Source organism: Dendropsophus ebraccatus, chromosome 7 (genome assembly GCF_027789765.1).
Source record: "Dendropsophus ebraccatus isolate aDenEbr1 chromosome 7, aDenEbr1.pat, whole genome shotgun sequence".
In the NCBI taxonomy this organism is placed as follows: Eukaryota; Metazoa; Chordata; class Amphibia; order Anura; family Hylidae; genus Dendropsophus; species Dendropsophus ebraccatus.
Genome location: NC_091460.1, coordinates 114,123,016 through 114,141,880, shown reverse-complemented (window position 1 = coordinate 114,141,880; position 18,865 = coordinate 114,123,016). Strand labels below are relative to the sequence as shown.

General features: G+C 41.9%; 1 protein-coding gene across 3 annotated transcripts in view; it reads right to left on the bottom strand.

The window, feature by feature from the left end:
* Positions 1 to 553: 553 nt before the first annotated feature.
* AFF1 (ALF transcription elongation factor 1) overlaps positions 554 to 18,865 on the bottom strand; it is a 77,778-nt gene continuing 59,466 nt past the window's right edge. For all 3 annotated transcript variants that reach the window (XM_069978228.1, XM_069978229.1, XM_069978230.1), the window contains 12 exons: positions 18,279 to 18,444; positions 16,347 to 17,252; positions 11,880 to 11,974; positions 10,632 to 10,869; positions 8,655 to 8,749; positions 8,501 to 8,564; positions 5,562 to 5,698; positions 4,840 to 4,911; positions 4,652 to 4,745; positions 4,507 to 4,550; positions 3,526 to 3,749; positions 554 to 2,313 (listed from right to left, as the gene is read on the bottom strand). In XM_069978228.1, the coding sequence (XP_069834329.1) occupies positions 2,192 to 2,313; positions 3,526 to 3,749; positions 4,507 to 4,550; positions 4,652 to 4,745; positions 4,840 to 4,911; positions 5,562 to 5,698; positions 8,501 to 8,564; positions 8,655 to 8,749; positions 10,632 to 10,869; positions 11,880 to 11,974; positions 16,347 to 17,252; positions 18,279 to 18,444 (2,257 nt within the window). In that variant the 3' untranslated portion in view covers positions 554 to 2,191. The remainder of the gene's footprint in view (positions 2,314 to 3,525; positions 3,750 to 4,506; positions 4,551 to 4,651; positions 4,746 to 4,839; positions 4,912 to 5,561; positions 5,699 to 8,500; positions 8,565 to 8,654; positions 8,750 to 10,631; positions 10,870 to 11,879; positions 11,975 to 16,346; positions 17,253 to 18,278; positions 18,445 to 18,865) is intronic.

Genomic DNA, 18,865 nt, shown 5'->3' with positions numbered 1-18,865 from the left:
TTCATACCTCACAGACTCTTTGGAAAATGAAAGGTGGAATCTGATTGGTTGCTAGGGGCAACTGAGCCAGTTTCACTTTACACCATGTTTGATAAATCTCCTCATTGTACGGGACTAAAACTGGCCACAGATGTTGGATTCACTGTCCATAGGGATATGTTGGATTCTTATGTGTTGCTTACACTTTTTCGCTCCATGGTAAGTGCCAACACTTGCAGAAGAATCTCACTTCCATTATAAGAATGACATTACCAGGCATGTTAAGCGTTAGAAAAACATGGCCATGGAGAAAGCACCGCCCTTGTCTCCAGTTTGGGTACAGGTTTTGTAAATCAGTTCCATTGATGTAAATTGAGCTTAAAAGTGACTGTACCACCAGGCCCAGACTGAAGCACTGGAGGCGGGCTGACCCACCCTTAGTGGGAGGAAACCCTAGCCCCTCTAAGATAGGGTTCCATTGATTCTAATGGAGTCACGTCATGGAGGGGCTAGGGTTTCTTCCCACTAAGGGTGGGTCGGACGGCCTCCAGTGCTTCAGCCTGGGCCTGGTGGTACAGTCACTTTAAATCCAAACCACACCTAAACTGGAGACAAGAGTCTTTATGCCTTTGGAAGAAAAAAAAAAGTCATGTTTTTCTAATGCTGCATAACCCCTTTAATTACACAAATTGGAGATGACAGTGGTTGACCGAACAATCTTTTTACAGACAAGCTTAGGGATCTTGAGGAAAGACTGTTAAAGGGGCATTCCCATCTGAGCTTGTTATGGATAGGGGATAGCAAGCTGATCAGGGGAGGCCTGACTGACCAGACCCCTCACTGATCCGGAGAAGGGGACGTAATCAGCCCACAATAAACATGGCGCTTAGCATGCCTGCATGGCCGATGCTTCATTCATTCTCTATGGGGTTGCTATGGATAGGAAATAAATAAGCTCAGGTGGCAATAACCCTTTAAACAGAACATGGCCCCAAGTTATGATCCATACTAGAGCGTGCCCACATTGGATTACAGGTGGCTGCAGAAGCTGGATGCAGCCCTAAGGAGTCCTGGAAAGCCTATGGCCTATGGCTGTATCCATGTTTTCCAGGCAGCCTTAGGGCTGCATCCAATGGTAATAAAATGTCGCCGCTCAGGCTCATCTCTAATCCAAACTAATGGGAAGGATACATTGTGTCAAAGCTAAATAAGCAGGTGCAACTAAAATCTGAAATCAATGAACAGTCCCTTTAAGTGTTAATAAAGGGGCCAGAAGAAAAGTTCTGTTTTAAGGTCAGGACTGCAGGTAGCGGTGTCCATTTTCTTGCACAACCTAAATTCTAAGTATAAGGTTGTGCAGGTTACTGCAATTGGCTGTTAGTGGATGCACAGACCACAGCCCATCACAATGACAACCAGGCCCTGTGCTGTTACCTGGTTTATAGTGAAGTACATTCAGAAGTTTGAGGAATACCCAAGCATGGCAGAGCTGACGGCAGTGTACATGGAGTCATTTCATTCATAGTCCTGATAGCTTTGAGAACTGTGCTAGAACCGGCAGAGATAAATGTGCAAGAATGTGCAGTTTACTTTGTAGCTGGAGAAGAAGATATGACAGGACCAGGAGGACACTTGGAACTTTGGATTAAGGCACAAAGCTTTGTATTCAGAAATGCGGCTATGCACGGTCATGGTATTCCCTGCTGTGTAGCAATATATTCTGTACAGGCTCAGGGCACAACCTCTAGGCTGGAGGGAGCAAGCTTGGTTTTTTGGCAAGTTCCAGTTGTTCTGCATTGGCCGTGGCGGCGTTACACCACATCTGAGCTGAAGATCTTCCCGGACATCTCTTTTCATGCTGGTTTTCTTAAGAAATGTTTAATGACCACTGACGCATCTGACCTTTTCAATACCACATTGCACTTTTTTTTTTTTTTTTTATGATCAAAAAAATTTTTTTTTATAATTTTCTCATCATTGTCTTCTCTTCATCTTCACACAACCTGATGCCATCATTTCAGGCGATGTTCAACAGGTTTCCAGTCATACCAGAACCCAGGAGCCAAATAGATATTTATATTATATATATATGTATATAGATATATTATTCTTTTTTTTTTTTTTTATTCCTAGAATTCATGAACCCAATCGCAAACTCCAGGCTTTTCAAAGTGCAAAAAAGTTCCGAGGGGGAAGTGCCCTCCAGCACAGTTTAAGTTATACTTAACTCCAACCTCAGCCACTGTAAACCCTGTCTAGTGTAGTGTACCAGTTCAGTCATAGTGCTGTTCAGGGCCAGGGGACAGACCGTTGCACTGAGATCTGCAAAGAAATCTGAAGAAAGAAAACAGCATGAGCACACCTGATGGTGCAAATACATTCATACAACTGTACATCATCTGACTACATCTAGGAGTGGGTGAGAAAGTCAATGTTTGTGTAAGCCGGGAGAGTCACAAGCTTCACTTACTATTGGTAGAAGGGGTTAGTCAGAGGTAAGTTTATCCTTTTTAATAAATAAACAAAGTAGATCCGGCGCCAAGTAAATGCAAGGCTACACTTATAATATTAATAGAATATGCATAGAAATGTTGTCTTAAAGGGGAACTCTGACAAAACAGTTTTTCTTTCAAATCAACTGGTACCAGAAAATTATATAGATTTGTAAATTACTTCTATTTAAAAATCTCAAGTCTTCCAGTACTTATAAGCCGCTGTATGTCCTGCAGGAAATGATGTATCCTTTTCAGTGTGACACAGTGCTCTCTGCTGCCACCTCTTTTCGTGACAGGAACTGTTCAGAGCAGTAGCAAATTCCCATAGAAAATCTCTCCTGCTCTGGACAGTTCCTGTCATGGACAGAGATGGCAGCAGAGAGCAATTCAGTTTCAGACTGGAAAGATTACACCACTTCCTGCAGGACATACAGCAGCTGATAAGCACTGGAAGACTTGACATTTTTACACAGAAGTAAATCACAAATTTATACGGCATAACTTTATGACGCCAGTTTATTTAAAAGAAAAATGTTTTGCCAGAGTTCCCCTTTAGGTGGATGTCTGATGATCTATTTCCCTATTTGGATTACAATGAACACTTGGAAACAAAGAGTTACATTAAAGTGATACTGTCACCCCCCCCCCTTAATTACATTTCATTGGTCAACAGTGTCACCTAGGCGGGGCTTCACAGCAGTTGGGCCACATCTCCCAGCTGAGAAGAGGGCCCAACTGCCATGAAGCCCCACCTAGGTGACACTTCTGATGAAATGAAGTGATTTTGGAGCAGAAAGATGATACAGACAAGTGTTATATCGGCATATATGGAATGTGCAGCATCTAAGCTTGTGGATGGTGCAGAGAACTGCACATAGGGTAAGAGGGGGAGGGCAACAATATCACTTTAACACCACAAAAAGATACCAACTAGGACAACCAGACTGTACACTTAACCAGCACACATCGGCCACAATTTATCCCTCCGTCTAATACAAAATCTCAGGTTTTGTTGTTATTTGCTATGCAGGCCACATATACTAGATCATACCTTTATTTTTCTTTGCTAGCACATCAGCTTGCTCCCATATGTCATAAGCGTAGAGGATGTAGGAAGTGATATTGACGTATGATGACGCTATGTGATGGATCATCTGGGGGATGGTGACGGAAGGATTCTGCCCTCCACTGTTGCTGGCGTTGGAGCCTGGCTGAGATCCTCCAGAGCTGGCAGGTGAAGGCGTTGGGGACATAGGGGAAGGTGTACCAGTACTTCTACAAGAAAAAAAATCACTAACTTTAATATGACCAGAAGGAATAACAGGTGTACTGCTATTCTTTTACTTCTCTCTATGCAGCATCCCACAGAGAGAATGCTATTTTTTGGATTTTTCTCTCCTTTTATTTAAAAAAAATCTTTTTTAAATACTTTTTTTTTTGTACAAGGGTCGGGCACTTGAAATACAACATGCCCGATCCCTCTTGGCAGGACCTTATACACATTAAATGGTTGGCGAAGTTGGGAGGATTTAGCGGACTCACTTAAAGGGGAACTCTAGGGAAAAAAATTCTTGTCAGAAAGTTATATAGATTTGTAATTTATTATTTAAAAATCTCAAGTCTTCCAGTAATTATCAGCTGCTACATGTCCTGCAGGAAGTGGGTGTATTCTTTCCAGTCTGACACAGTGCTCTCTGCTGCCACCTCTGTCTGTGAAAGGAACTGTCCAGAGCAGCAGCAGCAGCAAATCCTTATAGAAAACTTCTACTGCTTTGGACAGAGATGGCAGCAGAGAGCACTGTGTCAGACTGGAAAGAATACACCACTTCATGGAGGACATACAGCAGCTGATAAGTACTGGAAGACTAGAGATTTTTAAATAGAAGTAAATTACAAATCTGTATAACTTTCTGACACCAAACAATTTTAAAGTAAAACAATTTTGCCGGTGTTCCCTGTTAGGTTTTAAGTGCACCAAGAAGACACCTGCTGATTTAGATAAAAACTAGTTTAAAAGGAAAGTTGAGCTTACCTTGCAACACATGGCGAAGGTACCTGTGCAGCTCTGGATGAACTCTAGGATAGGATACAAAATGTGAACAAGTAATACTTAGACCACTATGACATTTCTAAGTGGGTAGGTAGAGTAATAAATGATGTTTTATTAGGAACGTTACCTTGAAGTGTTCCCCAAGAGTGCGGGAATACTTTAATGCAGTGTCTTTTTTGTAACGAAACATTGCCATGTAGAGAACGGACTGGCAACGCATACTAAACGGCAAAGACAAAACAAATATTGGTATCCAGCAAGCAAGCCAAGCTCACACAATGCAGGAACATGTACGACATACATCACATGACATACCATAAGACTGCAAACGATTTCTCATGTGCAGGGGCCAAACTATCCGAAAAGTTCTTCAACTTCATAATAAACCTGGGATGAGAAAGATGTAAAAATTAAGCATAGTTGGCAGTTCTATTGTTTTTTTTTTTGATCCACAGGTTTTTTGAGCAAACATCAAGCACGCTCAGGTTCATCCAAACCCAAGCGTGCAGCATTTGATTAGCGATGGCTGCTGAAGTTGGATGCAGCCCTAGGGAGTCCTGGAAAACATGGATACAGCTTATGGTCTATGTTTTCCAGGGCTCCCTAGGGCTGCATCCAACTTTACCAGCCACCGGTATTCAAATGCTGCACGCTCTGGTTCAGATGAACCCGAGCGTGCTTGAGGTTTGCTCAACCCTACATACAACCATTGTATATTAATATCTTTATTTTATTTATAATTGATTAAAATACCTGAGTATTTGGTTTTCCAGTCTCTTTTACCCCTCATTTCTCCTGGCTACAGAATGGAGCAAGAAGTGACCCCACATTGGAGAGCGAGGTCGCCATCTGTGAGCACCCACTGTACTCGGCATGAGCAAACATCTATTACAGGTATTCTACCACTCCTCTAATCTCTTATATAAAGCAACAGGCACTGGACAGTCACTTTAACCTTACAGACGTGTACCATACATAACAGACTGAGCACAGGACAGATGTATATGGTTTATTAGTTTAAACTTTCATTTACTTACTTTATGAGATCAACGGTTTCGGCAAACATAGTGTAGGCAGACTTCGGCGCCTGTACGTCTGCTTCCATCGCAATACCACACTCAATGAAAAACATGGCAGCATCCAGGTAGTTGAATGATTTTCCAATCTTGTCCGACTACAATGACAAATGGGAAGAAAGCAAAGAAAAATATTGAGGCTGGCAGCTATGCAGAGTGTTTGTGGGTTTCTTGAGGAACTCCGCTACTGTAATAAGATCCACCTGGAAATTATTGATGTGGCTTTAAAGGAACCTGTAAGCTTGTGCCAGTATACGTTTGGTGCTTACTCTTCCTATTGGTAATTAATTTCTCAGCAATGTCTTTGTTGCTGAATCAATTGACAATACAAAGAGTAAGTGCCAAACCTATACTGGCACAAGCCCATGTGAAACTGCATGCAATGATCCATCCTCAGTGTCCTATACATGTGTCTTATTTGTACTTTAATAAAAATTTACGCTGGACTTCTCCTTTAAAGTATTGTATTGCCCCCCAAAAGTTATACAAATCACCAATATACACTTATTACGGGAAATGCTTATAAAGTGCTTTTTCCCCTGCACTTACTACTGCATCAAGGCTTCACTTCCTGGATAACATGGTGATGCCACTTCCTGGATAACATGGGGATGTCACTTCCTGGATAACATGGTGATGTCACTTCCTGGATAAAATGGTGATGTCACGACCCAACTCCCAGAGCTGTGCGGGCTGTGGCTGCTGGAGAGGATGATGGCAGAGGGACACTGAGGGACACAGAGCACTGGAGGGACGCTGAGCATCCCTCTGCCATCATCCTCTCCAGCAGCCTCAGCCCGCACAGCTCTGGGAGTCGGGTCGTGACATCACCATGTTATCCAGGAAGTGACATCACCATGTTATCCAGGAAGTGAAGCCTTGATGCAGTAGTAAGTGCAGGGAAAAAAGCACTTTATAAGCATTTCCCGTAATAAGTGTATATTGGGGATTTGTATAACTTTTGGGGGCAGTACAATACTTTAATAAAGATTTTCGCTGGACTTCTCCTTTAAGGCATACTGTCACCCGTTATTACACGCATCATGCAGCCTCTGTTCTCGAGGTCCGAGATTCTTTTTGTACAAAATACGTTTTAAACCTTGGCACCACCATCTCAGGCAGCATCACCGAGGTGGGGATGAGTCTCCTTGCCCCTCGGTAAGGCGCTGTAATCTACAACTCCCCTTTTTCTCTACAAAAAGAAGTCCCAGACAGACGACAAATACGAGTTATCACTTTAAAGCTGATCTGCAGGCAGGATATGCTTCTATGGAGAAACATTCTGATTTCAACTATCCATACAGTAGGTGTGCTTCCTTTTGGGTCTTGTGGTCATGCCCTGCTCCCAGCATATACTATGCATGTCTCTGAAGCAGTTAATAGGACTTTGCACAGCTGAGAGCTCCTGTAGGGGATTGGCCAATCTTCTTCACAGGAATGTAAACAGTGAAGCGGGCAGGCTGCCAGGAAACATATGGCAAACAGCACCTATATCACACAAACAACTTGTGAGGGGGACATTCTCCCTGTATTACTCATGTAAGAAACCAGTAGCCCGAGACTTTAGAATCAGACGGCACGCAATCCCCCGGTGTATGTATGAACGTATCTGGATGTATATCTTTTTTATTAGCGATCAGATGAATAAACACAAGAAAACATTAAGTGAATCGAGCTCCCTGTATAGGTTTTACGGTGATCTTTGTGGACAGCCGTCATCTTGATGGCAAAAGACGGCCATCAAGATTGCTATTTTATCTCTCTGAGAGCAATAAAAAATATGGATTATTGATAGATTTTTGCTCAATGAAGGTTTTTGTTTATAAAAAGCATCCAAGCCCCTCCTCTCAGTTCAAACCCCTCCTCTTTTTTTTCCTTGCCCTTTCAGATGTTTCTCTGGCCCTGACCCCTTTTTCCCCCTTCCATTCTTTTTCCTATCCCTTCTTCAGTCACATTCAACTTCTGGTTGGACTAGGTTTATCTATTTATTGTGGTTTCCTCAATATGCCATCTGCTTGAGTCTAGGAGCCAAGGCCCCCACTGATTGCAAAAGTAAGGGTATATACACACAAAGTAATTCTGTCGGAAAACTCCATGCGGAATCCACCGCTCGTCCCTGCACACTCCGGCTTCCCTCTCCGCCGCCTCAATAGACTCCATTACATGCCCCGACGGATTCCGCTGTCCGCCCAAAGAATTGACGTGTCCGTGTGCATATACCCCAAGTAGGAAGCAGCATTCCGCAAAGATACAGAAGATGGATTTTATAGAAACTCAGTATCATGCCGTGATCAGTGAGATGGGGAGAGGACCATGTAGTGGAGCTCTACACCCTGTTTAGTCTAATAATTCAACCTTGACTGATCAAATATGACATGGAAAGAGAAAAGCTGCTGCACCTCACACCCATGGCTGACACTAAGCTACATTTAAAAACCAACGCCAGGATGTTGGTATATAATTTGTTCAAACCATATTGCCTCATGTACCACGTGCAGGTCTCCTGGCTCACATGAGTCCTGCCAGCGGTGCCTGCTGGGTTTGAGGGGCCCTTGGGGTTTGGTCCTGTGACATTGGGGTTTCAGGGCCATTCCGTGGACTCCTTTCCCTGCTTGTGCACGCTTTGCGAGGTTGGCGGTCGCTGACCTACACAGTGCTGAATTAGTGTAGGGACTTGTGATCCAGGGGACCTGCACATCGTACATGAGGCAATATGGTTTGATCAAATTATATACCAACATTGTGGCGTTGGTTTTTAAATGTAGCCGAGAAGCATTAGTGTCAGCCATAGGTGTGAGGTGCAGCAGATCCTTCTCTCTCTATGTCCATACTTGACTGATCAAAACCTTTGACAGGTACCAAGCACTTTTAGCTTCAGTCTAAATACATGATAGTCTTACCATGGCATCAGCTTTATGCTTCAGTTTCTTCGCCTCCTTCATATAATGTTCTGGTGAATATAACCTGAGGAGTGAAGGAAGAAAAGACATTTTTCGAAATTTACTTTGAATCCAGCAATACCCCAGCTCCAAAGACAGACTAGAACACACTTACTTCTCTTCAAATTTCAGCAGAGGTCTCGTTGGCTTGGCATTACCATTTGGCAAAGAAGGCACCGGGAAAGGATTTGTGTTATTTTCTGTAGAACCCTGGAAATTTTTATACAAAATTCAGTCCACAACTGGTATATTAAAAGTACAAAGACTATGAGGAGTATATATATTCCTTGCAAAGATAGTGTATATCAGGCTTGAAGAAGATATATCCATTTTGTTAAAGTATTACACCTTATTCCCACATTCCATAAACAGTCTGTATATACAATGAAAGAGATCAGAACTCCTGGCATTATGTATCATTATGATGCCGGGAGCTCCGAAAAGGCTTTAAAAGCTTTGCAGCGCACTGGACAGCTGTGTCGGTTCAGAACCAAAAAGATTTTAACTGAGGATGCATAATGATACATGATGCCGGGAGGTCTGATCATCTCTTTCACTGCACATTGTCCATATATAAAGACTGTCCACGGAATGTGGGACTAAGGTGTAAAGGTACATCTAAAAATTAAAACAGTCACCAGATATACCACCAAAGTTTAGTTGACAATGCGCTTTCTTTGATTTACTATGCCAGCTCTCACAGAACTATATTCTCATATTTAAAAATCGCAAAATGAAAAGGGTACCCCGGGCTGGCAAAGTGACAGCAGGGGGACAGGCAGTCCTTTTTGTTAGGCAACTACAAAACCAGAAACCTCCTTGGTTGGGGGAAGGTACCAACGTTGTACAGTTGTCTCTGCAACCAGACTGTATGCTCCCCCTTCTCCAGCTTTAAACTTCTGGTTAGAAATATGGCAGCCAGTCACCGGAGGTACCTTTTAATACATTTCTAACCAAATTCTTTCCATCAGCATGCACTTTATTATGCAACCAATCATCCCGCATTACTTAGGCAGGGTTTATATGCAGCAGACAACAATTTTTGTTACTCAGCTGAGGTACAAAGGTCTCTCCTATGATCTATTTACACCCAGGATTGTATGTGTAACAAGGGGAAATCCTCTAAAAGGAAAAAAAGTTCCTCCATCAGCACAGAAAGGGGATTCTTAACAGTAAAGAGAAGTGAGACTATGGAACTCTCTGCCAGGAGAAGGGGTCATGGTGAACTCAAAAGAGATCAAAAGTGGCCTGGATGCATCTATACAGGCTGATATGGAGATTACAGGTTATAGTCTCTAGATTCTGGAGAAGGGTCGTTGATCCAGGGATTTATTCTGACCGCCAGATATGGACTGGGGAGGAATTTGTCTCTGTAAAAATTGCTTTCCTCTTTATCAACACTATCGGGTATTAGGCTGACAGTATATAGTGTTGTGTTTGTCTGCTTTTTGGAATGCGAGAAAAAAGGACCAAGCTTAGAATGAGCGTAGACAAACTAATTGCATCAGACAGTCACTAAGGCTATGTTCACATGACGTATCTTGTGTACTGTGGAGCAGGATACGCATGTATTCCACACCCAGGTTTACAATAGTCCAGAAAAGACCATTGGTTGTTGAAAATATTGTAACCGGACACCACTGTACCTTGAGGGACCACTGTCTGCCCCCGGCTCTGCTGATATTCATTAAAAGGGATGGGCCGGCCATGGCGGATGAGTGCACTAAAGGTGGTAGTCCCGCCCCCAGTGCACCAAAATGCCTACCTAGCATGGCTATTAATATCCTAATAGTACACAAACAGCTCCAAGGTTGAAGGTAATAAACTTACCTTCATCCTCAGCACCCTGAGCGCTATAGGTGGATATCAGCAGGTTAGATGCTTCGAAGTTAAAGGGAAACTATCTGTTTTGTGTATTCTTTTCAGAGAAGCATGTCTACTATTTATGTATCAGATCATGCAATCATCAGTTAAGCTTGACAGATCATCCAGTATATCCTGTATATTCACCAATATCAGCAAAATGTACCAGATTGTATTTGCTGCCACACAATCCCCTGTGGCAGATGACTTGTAAGGCCATCATACATACCTTGTTGCTCTTTGAAATTTCCACATTCTTTTCCTCCACCTTTCTTTGTTTGGAAGTAGAGTATTCTTTGCTACTTTTACTGCTGCTTGTGGTGGACTGCTGGCTACAAGTGCTGCTCTCACTGGGTCGCCTCTTCTGGGCCACTTTCTCAGGTTTCGTATGGATTTTATGTGTGGGAGATGAGGATTTTGGCTGCCGATGCTCCTTACGGATGTCCTCGGAAGGGGTTTTAGGCACCCTGTTAATATAATGGCGACAACCTTGCATTTTATTTTCATATTTCATTGCATTGTAAGTCAGTACGATTATAATGACATGCAACTTTTATTTTATCTGACGACTTTTAAAAAATTAAAACCTTTCAAAAAAGTATTTTTGCACCATGATCTGTACTTTCTATCTATCGGTACATTGTGACTTTTTGATCGCTTTTAATTACAAATTTTCTGGATTTGGCGTGACCAAAAACTAAAAATTTTTGCACTTTCGAATTTTTTGGTGCTTACGCCCTTTACTGTGCATGAATGCAATGATTTAATAGTTCGGCAAATAAGCTCACGGTGACACTAAATATGTTCACTTTTTTATTTTTACTTGGGAAAATTGGAAAATTCGAGTTTATATTAGGGGAGTGCATTTTTTTTTTTTTATATTTTTTTTTTCTTTTTTAACACTTGCATCAATTAGAAGTCCCCAGGGGACAACACCGATCTCTCATATAGATCAGTGTAGTAAACGTAATACAGCACTGATCCATTAGAACAATGCTGTATTACTGCGGTCTGCGGCAGACCAGATCGATCGCGTCCGCCCGATGGGGAAGGGCGGATTCCGCCACTAGACACCAGGGATGGGGCTACAACAGGCATTTATGACGGCTGCATTTAACTGTGTTAACTAGTGGGTGCGGAAGCGCTGAAACACTGAGGAATTACTGTGCTTAGTACCTATTCACATGTATGGGGGAGGGGGGAAATCCAGAGATTATGTTTTAATGACTGTGACCAATCTTCTACAGTGCTTGTATACTGGGCGGCTTTCGTAGTGTGAAACATTTGCACTGTCCACAAAGTACAGACATATGTAAATAAAAGGGTAGGCATACAAGCTTTTCTTGTATACATTTAGCTACACGAACAAACATAATGTTTACTCTTAATTTGAAAAAAAAAAAAAAAAAATCCACACACAACATACTGTCCCAGTGTGTCAATTATGGTGCGGTAAAAGAAGACTTCTCAAACTCACTTTTTTGTGGATGATTCTTTGTGGACAGTGGAAGGCTTGGCGTCATTTGACAGCTTTAGCTTTTTGTGTGTTCCATTTTTCTCACCGTCTTCAACCTAGGAATACAAAAAATGCACTTATAAAAATGTCAATAATAGAATAGAAATGTCCCCACTTTAGAGTGTCACTCATTATAAAACCTAAATCAGTAGGGTATGTCATATAAAGCATGTCTGCAATTTACATTATTATTTTTTTAGTTATGCTTTATAACAAAGCTATACTTACATGTACCCAGGTCCAGTCTCCTGAAGTTTTTTAGGGTCCTATTCCACGGGCTGAGCAGGGCCCAATCAACGATGTAACAAGCGGCGATCTGCTAGATCGGTGCTCGTTTACTGGGCCTATTCCACAGCCCGATAATAGTTTAGTGAGGGCTGCAGGGACATTGTTACCGATGTCCTTGCAGCCCTTGTTTCATACATTACCAGTTCAGACGCAGGTCTTCTTCTTCCTCCCGATCCCAAGCCGCAGCAGCTTCGGAGCGGCCTGTTTGAACTGACAGACCGCTCAGCCAATCACTGGCCGCGGCGGTCCTGGCCAGCGATTGGCTGAGCGGTCCGTCAGTTCAAAAGGGCCGCACCGAAGCTGCCGCGCGGGGCCGGGAGGAAGAAGGAGAAGACCTGCAGCCTGGACAGGTAATGTATGGTGCTGCTAAAATCGTTGGTCGCCCGCCGCACCCGCTATTCCACGTAGCGATGCGCGGGTGGCGACCGATGATTTTAGGTCTGAACCTAAATGAATGATCAGCCGATGACACGATCATCGGCTGATCGTTCTCTCTATTCCACGGAGCGATAATCGGCCAAATCGGGACGACTCGGTCGATTATCGCTCCGTGGAATAGGCCCCTTAGTCTTGTGCTGGTTAAATAAAAGAGACTAAACAGATGAAGTCCCCAGTACAGAGTGTCATGACTCAATCAATCAATAAAATGACTGCCTTCTCTGTGAGCGCAGACGACCGAGACTTTCTGCATTTCGTCTCTCTTTTTTTCAACTACCACAAGACTAAAAAGTATAGCTTTGTTATAAAGCATGTGAACGAAAAAAAAAAATGTAAATTGCAAACTTGCTGTTGATTTGGATTTCAAAAGTCCTAACAACAGTGACACTTTAAGGGGGTTGGCCATTTTACAGTATAACAGTATTCGTAACTGTACTCACTGTACTGACAGCAGCTCCCTGTGTTCCTCCAGGCTGGGCTGCCCTGCTCTGTGTCGAGTCTGTCCATAAGATGTCTCACACGGAGGAGCATGTGACCGTGCCCCCCCCGCCCACCATTGTCCAGCACTGACCCTGTATATGCCTATGGAGGATACTAGGGGTGGGGCGTAGTCACATGGTCCTCTGAGTCAGCAGTCTTGTGGACAGACCCACCACAGAGCAGGGCAGCACAGTCTTATTTTAGCTCTATAAGTTTCCCATGGGGCTACTGTTAATAAGTGCAGTGAGTACAGTTAACTAATACTGTACATTGAACAATTTTACTATAAAGTGGTCAACCCATTTAAGGCTACGTATACACACTTGGCTCTCATTTGGATCAGTATTTTAATTTATGTTTACCAAAAACAGTGTAACCAACACAATAAAAATATCATGGAAAGAATTGAATCTTTTTCCTGTATTATGAATCCACTTCTGGTTTAAAGAAAATATGACCAATATAAAAATTTAATATACTGATGGCTGGTCTAATCTGGCCATACACACTCACCCTGAACCTTTTCTAGACATATTCAGATACATACATAAAATACTAGACATAAACACTATCTATTAGAGAAAAAGGAAAAGCCATACCCTGACCAAACCCTGCCATATTCAGGCGATGCAGTGAGAGGTCAATAATGAGTAATAAGGAGTGCCGAGAGGGACATACTGGGAGAGTACCTGCACCAGACCTCCTACACTTATCATACATAAGTTCTGGAGCAATGAGACTGTAGAATCTAGCATGGCGGGAAGGTCCTCAGGCTAGGCATGTACTCCAAATCAGAATCCATAAAAAAAAAAAAATTCAATTCACCTAAAGGGAATCTTAGATAGGCATTTTAAGGGAACACAGATAGGCATTTTAAGATGTTTTGTTTTACAACCAATGACAATCATTCTCAGACATTAAAAAAATTTACATATTTTCCGTATTACTGTAAAAGGATAAAATTAGACTCCCATAGGGGTCTCTAACAACTGCACTTCTGGGAGACACATACACACATAGGACTTGCTATGCCACCACATTCATTTCAGCTACAGCCTGTAGACTCTGCATGGTAAGGCTTGGTTCACATAAATTATTTTTTTTGCAAAAACGGATAAAAAAACTGATGACAAAAAAAACAGATGCAATTGTGTGCATGTTGTGATCCGTTTTCCCATTTACTTCCTTTATAAAAAAAAAAAAAAAAACGGAACAGATTTTTTTTTTTTTTAACGTACACAAAAACATAGTCGACCTCATTTTTGTGTCCGTTAGGGTACAAACCCACTTGACGTATTTACTGCGTGAATCATTGTTAAAAATAAGCAGGCAAAAAGCAGGTTGGCGTTATACAATTGTTCTGCGTTAAAATACGCAATTGCGTATTTTTGATGTGTTAAAATACGCAATTGCGTATTTTTGAAGCGTGAAGCTTGTGGTTAGCAAAGCATCAGTTGTTAACCTGTGTGAAAAACGCATGTAGCTTCACGCTTCAAAAATACGCAATTGCGTATTTTAACGCAGAACAATTGTATAAAGCCAATCTGCGTTTTGCCTGCTTATTTTTAAGACTGATTCACGCAGCAAATACGTCAAGTGGGTTTGTACCCTTAAAGGAAAAAAAGGATCAGGTTTTTTTTTTTTTTTATAAAGGAAGTCAATGGAAAAACAGATTAAAACTTTTTTTTTTCATCTGCTTTTTTTTCTCATCAGTTTTTCATCCGTTTTTTTTTTTTCAAAACAGATTGCAAAAACGTAGTGTGAACCCAGCCTAAGCCTTGCTGTAGAACATTTTCATTGGACATAAGTTATAATTCTATCTTTTTCCAGTTGCCCTGCTCTGTGTAGGTAGCCGCTTTATATAAAGCCACAACTCAAACAAGAAAGAAGAGAGAGAAGGAAACAACAAAGACAAGAAGCAGATGATGCATACATTACAAGGAGTGACTAGTATACCAAACTTTTGGGAAATTCCTCCTTGGCACAAGTTGCTAAAATTAAAACTTCTACCACATTTTACAAGGGTGAAATATGTGCAGTATGGCGACACCATTCTCCAGTCTGACCTCACAACTGCCATTAGACTCCCACATATATTTATAGTGACCATATGGCCTTGATTTTTTATTTTTTTACCAGTAAGAAAGATATTGAAAGATGATTTTTTTTCCCTTATTTTTTTCTATTTTCTTATTTTAATATATTGTTATGGGGGCAGCCACTTTGCCTGAAATATTTTAACAGCATTTAGACACATGCTACATGCTACAACAAGCCCCATGGAAATAGGCACAAATTGATTGGAGGGGTCCTATATGCTTGTATGGGAGTTTCTTTTGGCATGATCTGCAGCCTGTGCAGAGGTTACTGTACAGGGAAGGGCTCTGTCTTGTCACCTTTCGATTTAGGATGACACTGTTAATCTCTACAGAACAGGAAGGGTCAGATTCTTTTTAGGATTAGGAGGCTTAGTGGTCAGAATGAAAATGAAAATATGTCAGTAATAATTTCTAATATAGATGGAAAATTACATGGGGAAAAAAAAAAAAAAAAAAAAAAAAAAAAAAAACACGTAAAAAAGTTAAATGCAAACGTACCAGACCAATCCACATATTCATCTTTTTATATGACCTTATGGGCGGCACTGCATCGATTCTACTGGAGTGGTTCTTTTTTCAATCCGCTGCCTGGTTCCCACCATTTTCTGAACATAAAAATTGAGGTCGCTCTATACACTGGAAGCGGGTCCAGCACCCCAGTCCACAGATATTGCCTACCATGGGTGACACACTGAGGCAGAGCAAGGCCAGGGCCAGACTTTAGAGGCCACACGTCATCCAGGGGAGGGGATATCACTGGGCCCGCCTCCAGTGCACAGAGCAACCTCATTTGCATATTAAGAAAATGGAACACATGGCGGGAACTGGGCGGCAGATTGAAAAGAGGACAACACTAGCAGAATCAGTGCAGCGGCTCCCATAAGGTTGTATGAAAAGCCTAATATGTGGATTGAACTGGTACAGTTGCTTAGGTTTACATAAAAACTTGATTTTAACAATAGGTTATTTCCTGACAATGCGTTCCCTTTACATACATACATTAATAAAATGCATTAAACTTTAGGCATGATATCCTACAGCACATATACAGTCACTGCCTTATACTGCTCGATAATAGTCATGTCTAGACTAAACCAGCACCTCGTGTATGTGACAGCATTACCTTTCTCTTTGTGTGCTCCTTTCGATGACTGTGGGTCTTCTCAGACCTCTCCTTTGGGTGAGCGTTGTGACTGCTCACCTTCTTACTCTTTGACTCGCTAATTTTACTAGATGATGTTCCTGGGATTCTAGAAAGCAGAGACAATTCTATTTTGACAAGAAGAGCTATGGATTTATGACTGCTCTTCACGGGTGGCAGCAATCTGTTCTCCCCTATGGGCAATAACACTTTGTCCTTGTGGCAGTCTTCACGCACAACAACAGCGGGATGAGATGCATTAGTCCTATGGTTGGTTTTGCTTTCTATGTGCACCTTTGGGCTAGGGTGGGATTTTGGGTGGGAAGGGGCACTCTGATGTTTGTCTGTGTGAGTACTTGGACACTTTTTGGTGGTGCTGCTACTGTGGTGAGAGCTCCTGTGCTTCTTTTTTTCATGTGGATGTGCAACGTTTGCATTTGGTTCCTTGTGTCCACTCGATTTGGTTTTAATTTTCGTTTTCACAGTAGGCTTTTCTTTGGAGGGTTGGTCTCTTGGCCTGTATGGAGCAGGTTCGCTTTCCACTGTAAGACCACCCTTTGGCTCCTCCTGAAAGGATGCCTTCACAGGCTTTCTGGGATGTTTTATACCAACAGTCTGCCTGGGGGTAACAGTTTTATTGGCTATGGGGGAATCCGGAAAGGTGGGTTTGTTCTGGATGTCTTCCTGAGAAGTCCAAAGAGCCATTTCATGTTGAGGCTCACTCTTTGGGGATTCATGGGGGAGAGGTGAAAGACAGTCATGTTCTTCTTTACCATCCCAATGGCTTTCTTGTTCATTATCTGCAACATTATTATGGCTCTCAGCTAAAGGTGCAGGTTTGACCAGAAAGTTCCCCAATTGCCAGATGCCGGTAGATGAAGTGTCGTGCTACAATAGAAGGAGAAAATTAGTATCACAAGCAAAATAAAAATAGAAGAGTTAAAGGAGAAGTCTGGTGAAAACAAAAAATCAGGAGCAGACAGAGGGGAACATAAAAAAGAAAGTATACTTACCTGTCCCCTGTCACTGGCTCTTTGACCAAACTCATTTCCCCCTTTGGCTTAATGGCACGTCACAACTCGGGTAAAAATACCCAACATGGTTGATCGACAGCCAGTCTGTGACAATAGTGGTGTCCCACCCCATTCACTGACTGGCTGAGCGGGCAATCCGTATGCTGGATTTAAGATATAAGTACATGTTTGTTTATTTTCGCTTTTATTAATTACTTATTAGTTGTATTTAGAGATTTGGATTCAACTTTTTTCCTCATCGCCCCTCTGAGGGAGCATCTGTTCATAAAATTTCTTTAAAGGGGATTTGAAAGAAAAATGTTTTCTTTCAAATCAACTGGTGTCGGAAAGTTATTCAGATTTGCAATTTACTTCTGTTTAAAAATCTCACATCTTCCAGTACTTAGCAGCTGTTTGCCCTACAGGAAGTTGTATATTCTTTTCTTTGGGGATTTGCTACTGCACTGGACATTTCCTGACATGGACAGAGGTGGCAGCAGAGAGCACTGTGTCAGACTGGAAAGAATACAACCCTTCCTGCAGGGCATACAGCAGCTGATAAGTATTGGAATCCGTTATTTTTTTTAAATAGATGTAAATTACAAATCTATATAGCTTTCTGACACCAGTTGATTTGAAAGAGAAAAAAAAATTCACCCGAGTTCCCCTTTAAGAGTAAAGCTAACCCTAATTAATGTTAATGAGCGTTTACCCACCATGTAAAATAGGCATATTGTAAAGTAAATCAAGTAAATTTCTGTGTACAGGTAGAGGCTCATAAGTCAGGGCGAGGCTTCCTGCAGTGATAACTAAATTCTACCTTTAAAAAAGGAGCTGTGTCCGCCAGACAACCATTTTCACAAGAGGTACATGAGTTGATAAATAACTAAAAGAATATTACCACTGGACTAGGAGATCTCCGTGGTGGTGGTGGTGGGGGCAGCACCTCGCTGTCACTTGAGCCGCTGTCACTTTCTGAGTCTGAAGAGCTGTCTGTCTCACTTGCTTCTGTTTCCACACTGCTGTAATGTGCCGAGGCCACGCTGTCCACGTGGGATTGCACAACACTGAGGAGAAAATTGTAAAAGTATGAGACTAATATTGGATAGCAAGCCCATATGTCCTACTGTATACTGTTATGGTATACAGTAAAAACAATTGCTACCTTATGTTTACAAAGCCTTTTATCTTGTGGACTTAAACAGGATTGGTCACCACTCCTGGTCCGTATGTTGTAGCCAATATGCTGAATGTGTTATTATGCTATGATAATCCTTAACTATAGCGCTGTTATTCTTACTCGATATGTATGACTCAGTAAATAAGGGCATTGCATGTATTTGATAAAGCATACAGCTCCGGAGTGGTGACAAGTCCTCTTTAATGGGAATCTGTCACAAGGTTTATGCTAAATTAAATGAGGGCAACCTAAACTAGTGACAGAAATGCTGAACACAGCGGTGTGTTACTTCTATTATTCAGCTCAAC